Consider the following 15,625-nt stretch of genomic DNA (forward strand, 5'->3'; position numbering starts at 1 on the left):
AATAACAAAGTTTAGTCGCAAATTCGATCGAAAAACTAGGTTCAGAACCTGTTCCTCTCAATAAAGGATAAGGACCCTGTTTAGCCTAAGTTGCTACACCTTGTTGAAGTCGACACAGTGGCAGACCATAATCCACATGCTCGGTAGTTTTGTCTGCCTCGCTACAGAATCTGCAGGTGGGCTCTCCTACAAGCCCAATGTTGTCCAAGTGATACTTGACCCCGTTAGGACACCGGCCACTGATCTTTCTAATCTGGCTTCTATTCAGTTTTAGAAGCTTAAAAGACCCAGATTTGCTAAGGGACTCTGCTAAAAAGCCCTGGACTATCTGAGTCCAGTTTCTTGTTGCCACTGAGCCCGGAATAGACTGGTCACCCAGTCTTTAATCCTAGACGCACCCTCGATATCTAGAAACGCTCGTACTACTTTCCAGTCGGTCGGCCTTAAACCGAGCCAGGTAGCTCCTTTTGGTGGATCCGCAGTTACGTAGTCCCCAGTAAGTCTGGAAAGTGAGTTTCTAGGAGACATGTGAGAACCTCACCCGCGGTAGACGTATATTTGCCGCACTGAACTTCTATCAGGAAGAACAGACCTGCGTAGCTCAGATGAGTTCGCGTTAGTAGCTACAAGGGTCCTGGGCGAGCCATTAGTAAAATTAAAGTATGTACATGAAATGAATGGTGGGTTTATACTATTATCATCATTAGTTCACTATCATTAGATCGTTAAGAAATAGCCATTAGAAACAGGGGTATGGTTTCGTTAGTTAGCGACGCACAATAAACATTTGTTTCTATTGGTTATTTAAAAATGAGTTAATGATAGTGCCCTAATGAAAATGATTCTGTAAACCCACAATCAATGATTGCATAAACTCACCATTGGTCAAGATTTGTAGGGCGAATACATAATGGCATTCAAATGGTTGAACATATTATGGAGTACTGATTCCGTGAGGACTAATTATCAGTATTATACCGTAGCTTATACAGGGTGTTACATATAAGTATGTAAAAAAAAATTGGGTGATAGAAGAGATCAAAACAATCGCTTTTTCCAAATCCAACGTGTTTCGTTTGGGAGCCACCCCCAAAGAAGTGGTGAAATTTGCATTTCCTCTTTAATTTTTTTCTCAGTAACCATAGGAGTTAGAAAGACGGGTGGCACGTCTTTGAATAGGTTTTCGGGTATGCCCTTACCATTGTCGATCATAATATAGACTTAAATCGTTAATTTTTTGTTATTTGCGACATTTTCAACTAACTACATGCATAATTAGACGACTCACTAGTAGTCGGGGGACACTTGCTGTGATTTAAAAAAAACTGTTCGACAATGTTGTTGCTTAACTCATCAAGTATGTACACAACGAATTTCTTGGAATTCTCTTCATTTTCGTTGTCCGGCCAAGAATTGTAGTGGAACTTTTTTTCGAATTTTTCATTTCAGATTCGTGATTTTCATATTCAAAAACTCCCAGATACCAAATTTCGTCAATCATAATTTTTTGCAGTCCCATTTAAGGTGCGCGCTTTTGTAGTAGGAATTTTGAATACATTTTTACAAAATCGGCAAGGGTATACCTGAAAACCTATTCAAAGACGTGCCACCAGTCACCAACTCTTATGGTTGCTGAGAAAAAAATTATAGAAGAAAGCCAAGTTTTGCCACTTCTTTCGGGGTAGCTTGCAAACGAAACACGCTGGACCTTTGGTTTATTTAGAAAAAGTGCTTGTTTTGACTCCCTCTACCACCCAATTTTTTTTACATACTTATATGAAACACCCTGTATAGAAAACATTAAATATACCAGTTTTAATAATAACGGATCTTAAGCGTACGCAATCGCAGTTAATATGCAGACAATTTGCGTTAAAAGGGTACATGTAGTTTTTACGTTTTCACAACTTCCGGTTTGCATCGGCAACGGGCCAGAAAAGTTTTTGAGAAAAATGTCAAAATGTCAATTTTCAAGCCTGTATGATAAGGGTTCCCACTAACCCCTCGAAGAGGTAACATAAATGTTACATTGCCTTTACATCTCATGTCCTTTGTGAAAACAAATACTTATCAATTCCATTACATACAAAGATACAGGGTGCTTCTCAAAGGTGAAAGGAATCTCTATATAGAACATCAATTCTGAATGTCTACAACATACATGGAATATCTTATTATTATAGGAATATTCATGGTGCCTCTACTTGTCAGTATACTAATATATGAAGCATGTCTAATGAATATACATAAAACATCCAAAACGTTTATACTATGTATTACCATAATATAACAATAATAATAAATAATAATAATCTTTATTCCAACCTAGATACAAAACTGCAAACTCAACAAAAAATTATATAAAGTATAAATTAAGGACAGTGCGAAAATAAACGAAAACTTAGCTTAAAGATAATGTACTAGGTGAAATAATACTACACCAGTAAGAGTAATGAGAATAAAATTACTCTGAACACTGGGAGGAAAAGCAAATCCAAGATCATGATACAAACGCCATACACACGTACAGAAATCTAAATAGAGATCAACAGATATAACTATTTAAATTTAATGAACATATTTTCAGATAAATAAAATGTACGCAACGTATCGCTAGTGAAGCATTGGTGCAAATGAAGATGTATAACATAAACCAAGCAACATTAATCAAACTGTAAAATTAACTTAAAATAAGATAGTAGGTACTAGCGGTATACCAAAAGATACTGCATTTTCTTATACCAAGGTGCCACTTGATACAGATGTTCCTTAGAGCCATTTAGACGATTTGGCCCGAAGAACACGTGACATTTTCCGTGTGGGTAGATTTTAGAGGGGGTGGGGGTGATTTATTGTAACATTTTTTAAAAACTAAATATGGCCTAGAGACGAGATCTGGGTGTCGATTTCGTATGATTTTAACCCGAGGAATCCAATGGTAGCGCCAGAAATGTAATCCGGATACCGGAAGTCCGTGAAAAGCCGCCATTTTTAGAAAATGATAAACTTTTGATCGAATTATATTTCTAAGGCACACCGGGTCGTGTAAGGTGTCTAGAGTTATGTTTTTGGGGTCAGGGAATTCATTTATGATAACAAAAACAACCTACTGGCATCGGAACTGCATGAGAGGCTTCCTACTGCACTTTTTGAAGACGTCGCACGCGGTGAAACCCAAGATATTCCAAAGTTATTAAACCTATATAAATTTGTAATATTTTATTTAATAAAAATACACATTAACAAAACATAAAATATATTAAAAGATGGGGTAAAAAGTTTATAAGCCTATGAAAGATCACCAAGTACATCGCTGACCTCCTCTGAGATTGCGTTAATCACCACTGAAAAGGAATTTCACATATCGGGTGAATATTTTAAAACCGAACGTAGGAAATTAACATGCGAAAAACGTTTTTTGCCGATCGTTGCTCTCCATGTTAACTTAGAGGGTTTGTAATGACACCAATCAAAAGAAGATTTTTTTCTCATCTAATGATATACGAATTACCTTATTTTCAGGTGTATTTCTCATTATTTTATCAAAAATTCGGCAATAAATCCAATTAGCAAAATCATGTTAAGCCATGGAAATTTCCTAACGAATTGAAATAGGTTTTCACATGCACGGAAAACAAATATCGCGTACTAGAGTAAATATTTCCGCTGTAAACGTTGTTTATTATAAATACTTTTTCCTCAGTGAACCGCATTTTACAAAAAAATTAATGCCAGGTGTCATAAACTGATATTGATTTCGACGTTTGAATCTGCTTTTCGTCTTAGTCATGGCTTAACATGATTTTGGTAAGTGGATTTATTGCCGAATTTTTGATAAAACACTGAGAAAATACACCTGAAAATGAACTAATTCGTATATCATTAGACGAGGAAAAATCTTCATTCGATTGGTGTCATGATCAACCCTCTAAGTTAACTTGGGGAGCAACTATCTACAAAAACCCCTTTTCCCATGTTAATTCTTTATGTTCGTTTTGGGAATATTCACTCGGTATAAATATTAAAGGTTCGGTAGTAAATTAGGTATATCCAGAAGTATACAATATTCTTACCCTTTGTTTGAGCAATCTACCATACATTTTTGGCAGGCAGGGGAACAGGGCAATCCGTGTCGCCGGCAGCTGCACCGAAGGGTCTCGCAGCCTGTCGCGCAGCCACACCTGTTCAGAGTACAGACTGCCTTCCATACTTGTGGCAGCTTGGACTACAGTACAGAACCTTCCTGCCTTTGGCTTCAAGAGTCCATCCCCATCCTTCTGGACTTGTAGAGCTTCTCATCACCTGGTTTGCACATCCCCAGATATGGCCAGCGACATACGCCGCCCTCCTTATATGCTCCTCCAACTCGTGCTGCGGCGACACGAATTACCATGTTCCCCTGCATGCAAAAAATAATATAAGTTTATATATTAAAACTTTGGAATATCTTGGGTTTCATCGCGCGCGATGTCTTCAAAAAGTGCAGTAGGGAAGCCTCTCATGCAGTTCCGATGTCAGTAGGTTATTTTTGTTATCAAAAATGAATTCCCTGACCCCAAAAACATAAGTCTAGACACCTTACACGACCCGGTGTGCCTTAAAAATATAATTCGATCAAAAGTCTGCCATTTTCTAAAAATGGCGGCTTTTCACGGACTTCCGGTATCCGGATTACATTTCTGGCGCTACCATTGGATTCCTCGGGTTAAAATCATACGAAATCGACACCCAGATCTTGTCTCTAGGCCATACTTAGTTTTTAAAAAAATGTTACAATAAATCACCCCCACCCCCTCTAAAATCTACCCACACGAAAAATGTCAAGTGTTCTTCGGGTCAAATCGTTTAAATGGCTCTAAGGAACAACTGTACCAAGTGGCACCTTGGTATAAAAAAATGCAGTATCTTTCAAGAATTTCCGTTATACCGCTAGTACTAAGATACATGTTTTCCAACAACACAATAACACAACAAGAGAGGAATAATAAATAAATAAATAAATAAATACTAATATATAAAATTCCACGTGCGATGTTTATAGCTCGTGCTATGTGGAATGTAAGCCTTCTTTAGCTTCAGGCGATTAAATTAAAGTAATCCTTTCTTTGAACTGGATCATAAAAACTAAAGCAATTACGTTAGTATTAACCTAAATCTTGTGCTTTAATCTCCATCAAATAGCATTTTCGCCACGTATCGTATGTCGTAATGACAGCTACGCATGATTAAGATTACATTTTCTTATCATCTTCTGAGAGTAATATAAAACTTTTAAATGTAAAAGGCTTATATCATTACTTGTTATAGATCTAAAATCATTCCCATCTCTACTGCTGAGTGGCATGTTCTAATTCACGAATCCGCTCTTCAGAAATCCATTCAAGCGAAATAATGCCTTTAGAAAGAGAAGTGTACCATTCCCAAGAACCTGGCGAAGATGAAGTGGTCATATCGGGAATATCTGGCCGTTTTCCAGAATGCGAAAATATGGAAGAGCTTAAGCGCAACCTATTGGATGGTGTCGATATGGTAACAGAAGATGATAGAAGATGGCCGGTGAACATGCACGGGCTTCCAGGACGCATGGGAAAATTGAAAAATTTAGAACACTTTGACGCCGAATTTTTTGGAGTACATTCCAAAATGGCTGAGGACATGGACGTTCAGTTAAGAATTCTCCTAGAGGTGGTCTACGAAGCAATTGTTGATGCTGGATACAATCCGTCTGAGTTGAGAGGCAAGCGCGTAGCGGTATTCGTAGGTGCGTGTGTTACCGATACAGGTGAATATGTCAGACAAGCAGCTGATAGAGTTTCACCATATTCCATAACCGGAACTCCTCTGTGCATGCTGTCGAATAGAACCTCGTACACATTTGACTTTAAAGGGCCTAGCTATACCATCGATTCGGCCTGTTCCAGTAGCATGGTGGCATTTCAAAAAGCGTTTATAGCAATTAAATCAGGAGATTGTGATGCTGCGATTGTTGGCGGTGTAAATACGTGTCTTAATCCTGTCCTGTCTGTTGCGTTTCAACGTTTTAACATGTTAAGCAAGATAGGAAAGTGCAATGCCTTTGATCAAACTGGAGACGGATACGTACGTGCAGAAGCCGCCGTTGCCTTGTTATTGCAAAGGACTAGAAACGCACGTCGAGTTTACGCTACTGTTTTGGGGGCAAAATTGAATATGGACGGCTATAAGGATCAAGGAATCACCTACCCATCGGGTGAAATGCAAAAGGAGCTCATTGAAGATGTATGCACGGAAGCTGGAGTTAATCCGGCAAATGTGGTTTTTGTTGAATCTCACGGTACTGGAACGCCAGCTGGGGATCCAGAAGAAATGAAAGCAATCGCAGCAGTGTTTCTCAAAAATCGTAGTGAACCGCTTCTAATTGGTTCAGTGAAAAGTAACCTTGGTCACTCCGAGGGTGCATCTGGACTGTGCGGTATAGCGAAAGTTATTATCGCAATGAATTGCGGTGTTATATCAAAAAATCTGCACTACTCATCTCCAAACATTAACATACCCGCATTAAGGGACAAAAGAGTGAAGGTTGAGAAAGTTCTATATAACTGCTGAAAATTACAGTTGATTTTCAGATTGTTACTGAAAATAGAAGTTGGAACGGAGGTTTGGTTGGAATTAATTCATTTGGATTTGGCGGATTAAATGGTCATGCCCTGCTACGTTCTCATTCAAAAACCAAGAAAACTGGTACGGTTGCGTCGTTACCTCGTTTGGTAGTTGTTTCAGGTCGAACACATGATGCCGTTTGTAAATTCTTGGACAGTTTAGATCAAAACAAGGAAGACATTGAGCTTATGGCACTAGTCAACTCTATACACTCACGCAATGTAACTGGTCATCGTTTTCGAGGTTATCGCCTTTTAGGCAAAACAAACGCGCAAGATATCGTAAGTTACGAATCTAGCAAACGCCCTATTTGGTATGTGTTTAGTGGAGTCGGATCACAATGGCATCAAATGGCAAAAACTATGATGGTATTTGATGTGTTTAGAAAGTCTATAGAGAAATCTGCTGAAAGTTTAAGATGCTACGGTATAACTTTGAATGACATTGTCTTAAATTCTAGTAACAATCCGGAGAACGATATCTTAATGACATTTGTAACAATTAACGCCGTCCAAATTGCTTTGACGGATTTATTAACAAGCTTAGGAATAGTACCCGAGGGAATTATAGGACACTCTGCTGGAGAAGTCGGTAAGTACTAATGACATTGAGATAAAGAGTTCAAAGAATCGGTTTCAGCGTGTGCGTACGCGGATGGATCTATGACACATGAAGAGACAATAAGGACGGCTTACATCCGCAGTATTACGATTTACAAAGAATGTGCAGCTAATGGAGCAATGGCGGCTATAGGACTATCGTGGGAAGAATGTATCAAGCGCTGTCCACCGGAAATTCAAATTGCCTGTCACAATAGTATAGACAATGTAACCGTATCAGGTCCAAAAGAGTTGGTTTCCAAATTGGTTGCTGACGCAGAATCCAGCGGTATCTTTGCAAAAATGGTGCCTAGCAGTGGTTACGCATTTCACAGCAAGTACGTTGCTCCTGTAAAAAATGCACTACAAAAAGCTTTGGACGAAATCATCCCCCATCCCAAACCTCGCAGTGCCAAATGGATATCTACGTCATATCCTGAATCCAAATGGGACTCTCCCGATAGCAAGCTGTGTTCAGCAAAGTACCACGTGACAAACGTTCTGTCACCGGTGCTTTTCTATGAAGCTCTTCAACATGTCCCCAAGAATGCCATTGTTATTGAGATTGCTCCCCATGGACTCTTGCAAGCCATAGTTAGGAGGGTACTTGATTCTAATTGCACTTCCATCAACCTCATGAGTAAAACAGCTCCTAACAATGTAGATTTCTGCCTTTCTGCTATTGGAAGGTAAGCATAGATTTTCGTCGCACGTTTCCAGGTTATTTTATAGAATATTCAATGCCGGCGGACAACCACAAATATCCACCATGTACGAACAAGTTAAGTATCCTGTTGGCTGTAAGACCACCATGATTAACTCGATGATCGAATGGGATCACTCCGAGAAATGGAACGTAATAAATTCTGCAGCACAATCTTCAAAATCTGGGGAATGCATATTTAAAGTTGATCTCTCCAAAGAATCCGATAAATTCCTAATAGGTCATCAACTTGACGGCAGAATTATTTTCCCAGGTGCAGGGTACCTAGTAAGTATGCTCACTTCAATCTGCACTTTCTCATTAACTCGCGCGTAGATTTTTGCTTGGAAAGCGTTAGCCAAACTGAATAATGAAGATTTTGAAAAAATGCCAGTGGTATTCGAAGATGTGGAGTTTAAAAGACCAATTATGGTGTCCGAAGAAGGATCACTAAAACTCTCAGTGAATATTTTAGAAAGTTCTGGTGAATTTGAAATATGCGAAGGCGGCTACTTGGTCTCATCTGGAAGAATTTTTGCACCTCGGGACATTTCGAAGGAAACGGTTGATCTCATTCAGGATGTAGATACATCTGAGCCAGAACTACTGCAGCACACCAGTGATGATTTTTATAAGGAATTAAAAGTGCGAGGGTACGATTACAGTGGTCATTTCAAAGTAATTATGTCATCTGACAACCGAGGCATGAACGGAAGGATTACATGTCAAAGCAACTGGATAACTTACACCGACGCGGTTCTGCAATACGTCATCTTCGGTTCGAAAAGCCGAGAATTGTCCCTACCAGTCCGAATACAAAGAGTTTTAATAAATCCAAAATTGCATCGGGCCCTAATGGACACTAACGATAGTAAGTGTATCTCACATTGCCATTTTAATATAAGTTTTCCGGCTAGGTCTTCCTATTAAGATGTTTCCATTGATTGGGCTGGCACAAACGGGTGGAATTGAAATGCATAAAGTAGAATACCAGATGACGCCGAGACGGACTGGTTTCTCATCTCCTAACCTGGAATCGTACAAATTTGTTGCGTACGATAATGCCGATCTCACAAACGACATATCCATGGGAAGGGAACATGCGGTGACGATTTTGACACAGATTGTTTTAGAAAATACAAACGCCCTTAAGTTAAAAGTTACGGGGATACTACAAGAGGCGTTCAAAAAAGATCATTTAACACTGCTCATCAAAACCGCCATAGAGTCTGAGCCGAAAATGTCTCTAGATTATACAGTAATAAAATTAGTAGAAACGGACACGTCGGAATTAGAAAATAACGAAATTCAAATACTACCAAAAATGGTAAATAAGCTCAAGGAAAATACGCACCTCGTAGTGATGAAGGGTGCTTTCTCACAAAAAAATGAGGATCTTATGAAAGCCGCTTGTGCTTCATTAAAACCGGGTGGCTTCATTTTAAGCGAGGAGGAAGATAAATTAGAGAACGTCGAGGTGATAGCTTCTCTTGGTTTGCGAGCCATAGCAACTCAGTCTGTAAGCACGAAATCGTTCTTATTACTTCGTAAGCCACTAGTTGCACCTGATGATGTGGTTGTGCTGAAGATCACCGAAGCAAACTTCGACTGGTTAGAACCCCTAAAACACGCACTTCAAAAGTCGGAATCAGAAGGGATCAAGATATACTTAGTAAGTCAAGGGGAGGAACTGAATGGTTTAATGGGTATGGTTAATTGTTTGAAGAGAGAGCCTGGAGGAATTAACATACGTGCCTACTACATGCCCAATGAAACAAAGGAAGTTTTCTCTCTCTCCTCGTCGTTCTATCGGAAGCAGTTAGAAAAAGATTTAGTTCACAATGTTTTGAAGAACACGGCTTGGGGATCATACCGCCACCTTCCCATCAACGCGTTTAAAGAAGAAAATGTAGCCGCGAACCACGCTTACATTAACGTAGGAACCAAGGGCGACCTATCGACCTTAAGATGGGTGAAAGACAGTCATAAGTACGACTTGACGGGACAATTTCTCTAATTAATCTCAATTATTTTAGGCTCGATAACAACTCAGAGCTGTGCTCAGTATACTACGCGCCAATAAACTTTAGGGATGTAATGCTGGCAACTGGACAATTGGCTACTGACGCTCTGCCAGGCAACTATGATACGAATGACTGTCCGTTGGGGTTAGAATTTTCGGGGCGTGATAGTAAAGGTCGAAGGGTAATGGGTGTGGTTAAGTCACGTGGTTTAGCCTTGACCTGCGTTGCTCATCCTAAATTTCTATTGGAAGTTCCAGAAAAATGGACACTTGAAGAAGCAGCTACTGTTCCAGTGGTTTATGGAACGGTGAGCATCCATTAGCCAGGGTTGTGATTTACGTTGGCTTTTCAGGTATACTATGCTTTAATAATTCGCGGACAACTGCAACCGGGGGAATCGGTGTTAATACACTCTGGTGCTGGAGGTGTAGGGCAAGCGGCAATATCGGTTGCGCTCAGCATGGGTTGTACAGTGTTCACGACCGTTGGCAGTCAATTAAAGCGCAACTTCATCAAAAACTCTTTTCCACAATTAGACGATCAACACATTGGCAATTCACGGGACTCCAGTTTTGAACGATTTATTCTTTTCCAGACGAAAGGTCGAGGCGTTGATGTGGTCTTGAATTCACTGTCGGGCAAGCTACTTCAGGCGTCGGTGCGCTGCCTTGCTATGGGAGGACGTTTTTTGGAAATAGGGAAAGTCGACCTGTTCGACAACTCAAACTTGGGTATGCACATGTTTCTAAAAGACACCTCGTTCCACGGCATTCTTTTTGACGCAATCATTGAACAAGACAATTCCCATACGAATCGTATACTCCAGTTAATGCGTGAGGGCATAGCTAGCGGCGCAGTTCGACCGCTGCCCTCAGTCGTTTTCGATGAAAACCAAGCAGAAGAAGCATTCAGATTAATGGCTTCCGGAAATCACATAGGAAAGATTGTACTGAAAATAAGATCCGAAGAACAACGGAAAGTGTGCATGCCTTCTCCGAAATCTATAAACTCTGCTACTGTCACTTACATGGATCCAAAGAAAAGTTACGTGTTAGTCGGAGGACTAGGTGGATTCGGTTTGGAATTAGCAAACTGGTTGATATGTAGAGGTGCAACTAAGGTATTATTGAATTCTCGTAGTGGTGTTACGACGGGATATCAATCAATGTGTGTAAGACGATGGCGCAACGATGGTGTGAATATCGTAATTTCTAAAACGGATGCTACTACTGAGAGGGGTGCCAACCAGCTTGTAAAAGAGGCAGCTCAGCTCGGCCCCGTTGGCGGTATATTTAATTTAGCAGCAGTTCTCAGGGATTCCATGATAATGAATATGTCCAAAGATGATTTTAAGGTAGCGTGCCTTCCAAAAGTACAAGCCACCAAGTATTTGGATGCTGCGACCCGTGCTTTGGCGCCCTATTTAGACCACTTTGTCGTATTTTCTTCGATCAGTTGTGGTCGAGGAAATGCAGGACAAGCCAACTATGGATTTGCCAATTCTGTAATGGAACGTATTTGCGAATCGCGCCAAGCTGACAATTTGCCCGGGTTAGCCATTCAGTGGGGGCCAATCGACGACGTAGGACTTTTGACGAAAATGGACCTGTCTGTAGATGTTATGGGGTTACTCCCACAACGCATAAATTCATGCTTAATGGTGATGGATACCTTCCTAAACCAACCACACGTCATTGTAGGCAGCATGATACTGGGGAAAAGTGTTAAAATGGATAAGAAGACTGGGGTAGCAGACGTAGTGGCAAAAATAATGGGCATTAAAGATTTAAAAACGGTAGCACCAACAGCAACGCTCTCAGATCTTGGAATGGATTCATTAATGGGTTCCGAGATTAAGGAGTCCTTAGAACGAAATTTTGATATAAACCTCAACGTTAAGGAAATTCGCGGCCTTACATTTGACCACCTTTCTCAGTTAAACTCCACAGCGTAAAACCCACACGCTGTTTTTTAGGTTATGTTATGTGCATCGTGAGGATTTTAGAAAAAAATGATTAAAAATCTCATCAACAATTTAATCAATAGTCCTTCTTCTAGTTAACTTTGGGTTTGCCCGAATGATTTAAATTTCCCCCAATTGTATGTTACACGTTAGAACTCGCTAATCCTCGTAAGTACTCAATAAACCATTGCTAGCACTAAATCGCTGTTTTGTAAATTCTTTTACAGGGGGTTATTTCTGTTGTAACGGTACGTTCCATTATGGTCTTACAATTTTTCGATTTTGTGTAAATATACCCGTGTAGGGGCGGGGAAGAATAACCCTACTGCAAAGGGCACTGTGTGACGTAAACGCGACTATAAACAACAGCAATCCAGCCGTAACCTTAGCGCTGGAGTTTTAAGGGTGAAGAGTGTTGGATTGAAAAGATTTTGAATTCCAATTTTTTTTCTCTATTATGACGATTTTAAGCAATAGTAATCTTACACCAGGGAGGGGGACCTCGAGGGGTAGCTTAGGAGTGGTGTTACGAGGGGTTTTCGCGATATTTAAGCGTTTTTGTGTAGTAGGCCACCAGGAATGGTGAAGAACCCGGCACCGTAATCGATGTATTGGCAGTTTAAAGATTCAGATGGTGTAGGAATTATAAGTTCCGGTTCCGCACTACTCAGGTAGAATGATTTTTAAGGGCTCAGGTACCGGTACCGGTTCCAGTTTTTTTTCGATTTTTAAGAGTTGCAACATAAATAGAAAAAATATATTATAGGAAAAAATAATACACAAAATTAAAGTACATTATTATTTTTCTTTAGTAGTCGTTTCATCTATTGCTTTCTTTACACATTAGCTTACTGTCTTTAATTGGATTATCTTTCTTTTCAGTATTACCATTGATTAACATATAACGAGGAAGATAGACAACCGCAATGTGAAATCGTGAGCGTACGCTTCCTCCTCGTTTCTCCCCTCTCGTCAAAAGTAACGAACCTGTACGCTAGCGACGTTTACAGCTCTCATGCAAACACAACTGAAAAAGCAGATATCGCGTATAAGATTTCAACATCGACGGGCGGCCCGTATTCAGTTAAAATTGCCGTATAGTCCGCGAGATCGGACAAAAAAATGTACCAAAAATTTTTTTGAGGTATAACTACATGAGCCGTACTACGTTTTGTAGGTGTTATAATTCCTCATCGGAAATGGCCATTCACGTCATTTTGCTGTGGTCATGACATTTTTTATTTACAAAAAACAAGAAAAAATAGAGTTTCAAAAATTCGCGTTTTTTTAGCTTCACATCGCCATATCTCAGTGACCACATAAGTTATCGAGGTTATTCTTTCAGTTTCTGAAAGATAATTAATGAGCGCTTCTAATGATGTATAATTTATAGTAAATAAAAACTATTAACATAGCCAAAACAATAAACAAAGTCGTGGAATTGCTTTATGCGTGGCATAAATTTTATTAAGCGAGAAACTTTTTTATTATTGAAAGAATGTGTATGTAAATGTGGCCAATAGTCACAAATAGTTTTTTGTGAAAAAATTACTTAGATATGTATTACCGTTTTCTTGTAAATAATTTTGTACGTGACCGCTCTGCCCGCACGCCGCGCGCTATTGTAACGTGTGCAGAACACCGCGCTTACCTCGCGTGCCGTTGTACAATCTTGTACGCAAGTACTGTTAAATAAAATAGAAAACAAAAACAACCAAATTTACATATTATATAAATTATAATATATACCCCTTCGTGATCAAAACATTGACTTTAAAAAATTTAAAAAACGATATAAATTAATGCTTTCGCCTATCGGCTATTCCGATCTGCTTAAATGAGTAAAATAAATAATTTGTATCATTTTTTTGTAGATGTATGTTTTGCTGATAGACTTGCCTTTTATTTTTAAATGTGAAATGTTTTTAATATAAAATAGACAAATTAATTCAATTAAAACTACTCAAAAAGCCTTGAATGAAATTTGCAACAAATAAAATTTTACAAAAAATGTTTCATGTACAATTTCATCGAATTGAACCAATCGCTAAAACATTACAAAAGTAAATTAATTTTGTAAAATTTTTACTTTACGGTGAGGTTTACAACCCTCCGCCGGCGCCGTACTACGACGTTTTGTCGATCCTGTTTCCCATGAAATTGACCTATACAATTTAATTTTGATTAAATTGTCCACAATAAACAGCTGATGATCTTCACATTGCTTATTAAACCATGTATCATATTTTTGTTTTATTTTAAGCACTAGAGAGTTTTTGATAATTTTCTTAACATCGTATTTGAGTTTATGCTTTTCAAATAAAGTGTTGAAGCTGTGTAGCATAAATGTCACAATTTCTGCAAAGTACTTATTTGGTTTGGTTAAATAGTTTATAGTATGCGTGGATCCATAATTTTTGTTCAATAATAATAATTGAGATTTATCGTCAAGGCATTCACTTTCATCTAAAAATGCATTTTTGCATTTTTTACAATCGAATTTCTTTGATAGCTTAAAATATAGGTAACCAGCTACATACACATTTGTACAATCTTCTAATGTTACGCCGGTTTTTCTCGTACTTTCCAAATGAGTTACCTCTACCGCTCTTTGTTCGTCGTCGTCTTGATCGCAATCGTATTCACTTCTAAATCATTGTCATTACAACTAGTGTATACCTCCCTTTGATAATCTTTGCTAGTAGAATTATTTGGATGGTCGTGGTTGTCATACAATTCCAAGATGTCGTCTGCATCTACTTCACAATTTGCTCCGTCCACTGGGGCTTGTAGACGAATATGCATGTTGTGTTGTAAAGCTATACGAAACTGCTTTACAGTTGGTTGAGCATTGTAGCCATTTCTATTTCTTATCACTGAAAAAAAGTTTTCTAATGGATCTTGATTGATTCGTGACGTCAGCATGTATTTGTAGTCGTCTTTTACAAGGGAGTCCCACAAACCCAGAATTGCTCTAATGGTCCACTGAAACCCTTCTATACAGTAAATGTTGTTTCTCGTCCGCCCGTTTTCAAAAATTTCAATTTTTTGGAAGTACTGCAATGCTTCGGCTAACCTTGTTGTTGTGAAGGTGTTGTAAGTTGATAATCCGCAATTATACGGATTTGCTGCTTTAACAACCCGACTATTCAAGCAGTCAAATGTGTCGTTGATGTATTTTAAAAATGAAGCCGTATTCTTTGCAGTTCTTGATCGAACCTCTCCAGTTTCGGCACATGTTGCAATTGCAGCTGCTACCGAGTGGCTAAACACCTGCACGGCATACTTCACTTTCATTTTTTGAAAGGTTGTTGGATTTACGTGCGTATCTGTAATTTTTAGCATTGCTCTCGTTACATTGCTTTTATGATCGATTTTATAAGTATCGACAAAATCGTGCCAAGATACTTCATTACCGTCTACGACAATTTTTAATTTTGTATTCATAAAATTGTTCCTCAAGCTTTTAATTAAATGGGGTGTATCAAAACATGTATATATCTCCATTCCATTTATAAAAATTTTAACGTTATCTTTTGAAGCTCCCAGGGATGCCAGCGCTTTTCGGTTGTTGCTTCCTTGGTCACAAACGACCATCCTTGGAACCAATCCAATATCTTGCAATTTTTGCAAAACTTTCTGCAACAAAGTACTTATTACTTCTCCCTTAACTGGACCTGACGATACGTAATAAGAA

General features: G+C 38.9%; 1 protein-coding gene across 1 annotated transcript; it reads left to right on the forward strand.

The window, feature by feature from the left end:
- Positions 1-5,320: 5,320 nt before the first annotated feature.
- Positions 5,321-12,121, forward strand: LOC116174377 (fatty acid synthase-like). Its single transcript, XM_031492291.1, has 8 exons — positions 5,321-6,558; positions 6,606-7,230; positions 7,279-7,927; positions 7,971-8,229; positions 8,278-8,812; positions 8,859-9,930; positions 9,978-10,272; positions 10,318-12,121. The coding sequence occupies exons 1-8, from the start codon at positions 5,392-5,394 to the stop codon at positions 11,917-11,919; spliced, it is 6,204 nt and encodes a 2,067-aa protein (XP_031348151.1). The 5' UTR covers positions 5,321-5,391; the 3' UTR covers positions 11,920-12,121.
- The last annotated feature ends 3,504 nt before the right edge of the window (positions 12,122-15,625 follow it).

The sequence above is a fragment of the Photinus pyralis genome, unplaced genomic scaffold (assembly GCF_008802855.1).
Source record: "Photinus pyralis isolate 1611_PpyrPB1 unplaced genomic scaffold, Ppyr1.3 Ppyr1.4_LG6, whole genome shotgun sequence".
Taxonomy (NCBI): domain Eukaryota; kingdom Metazoa; phylum Arthropoda; class Insecta; order Coleoptera; family Lampyridae; genus Photinus; species Photinus pyralis.

What these genes read in the sequence shown, in the direction of transcription:
- LOC116174377 (XM_031492291.1), top strand. Translation starts at nt 5,392, where the DNA reads ATGCCTTTAGAAAGAGAAGTGTACCATTCCCAAGAACCTGGCGAAGAT. An exon ending in TGCCTTTCTGCTATTGGAAG is followed by an intron (nt 7,928 to 7,970) that starts GTAAGCATAGAT and finishes GTTATTTTATAG; the next exon opens with AATATTCAATGCCGGCGGAC. An exon ending in CCTAATGGACACTAACGATA is followed by an intron (nt 8,813 to 8,858) that starts GTAAGTGTATCT and finishes TTTTCCGGCTAG; the next exon opens with GTCTTCCTATTAAGATGTTT.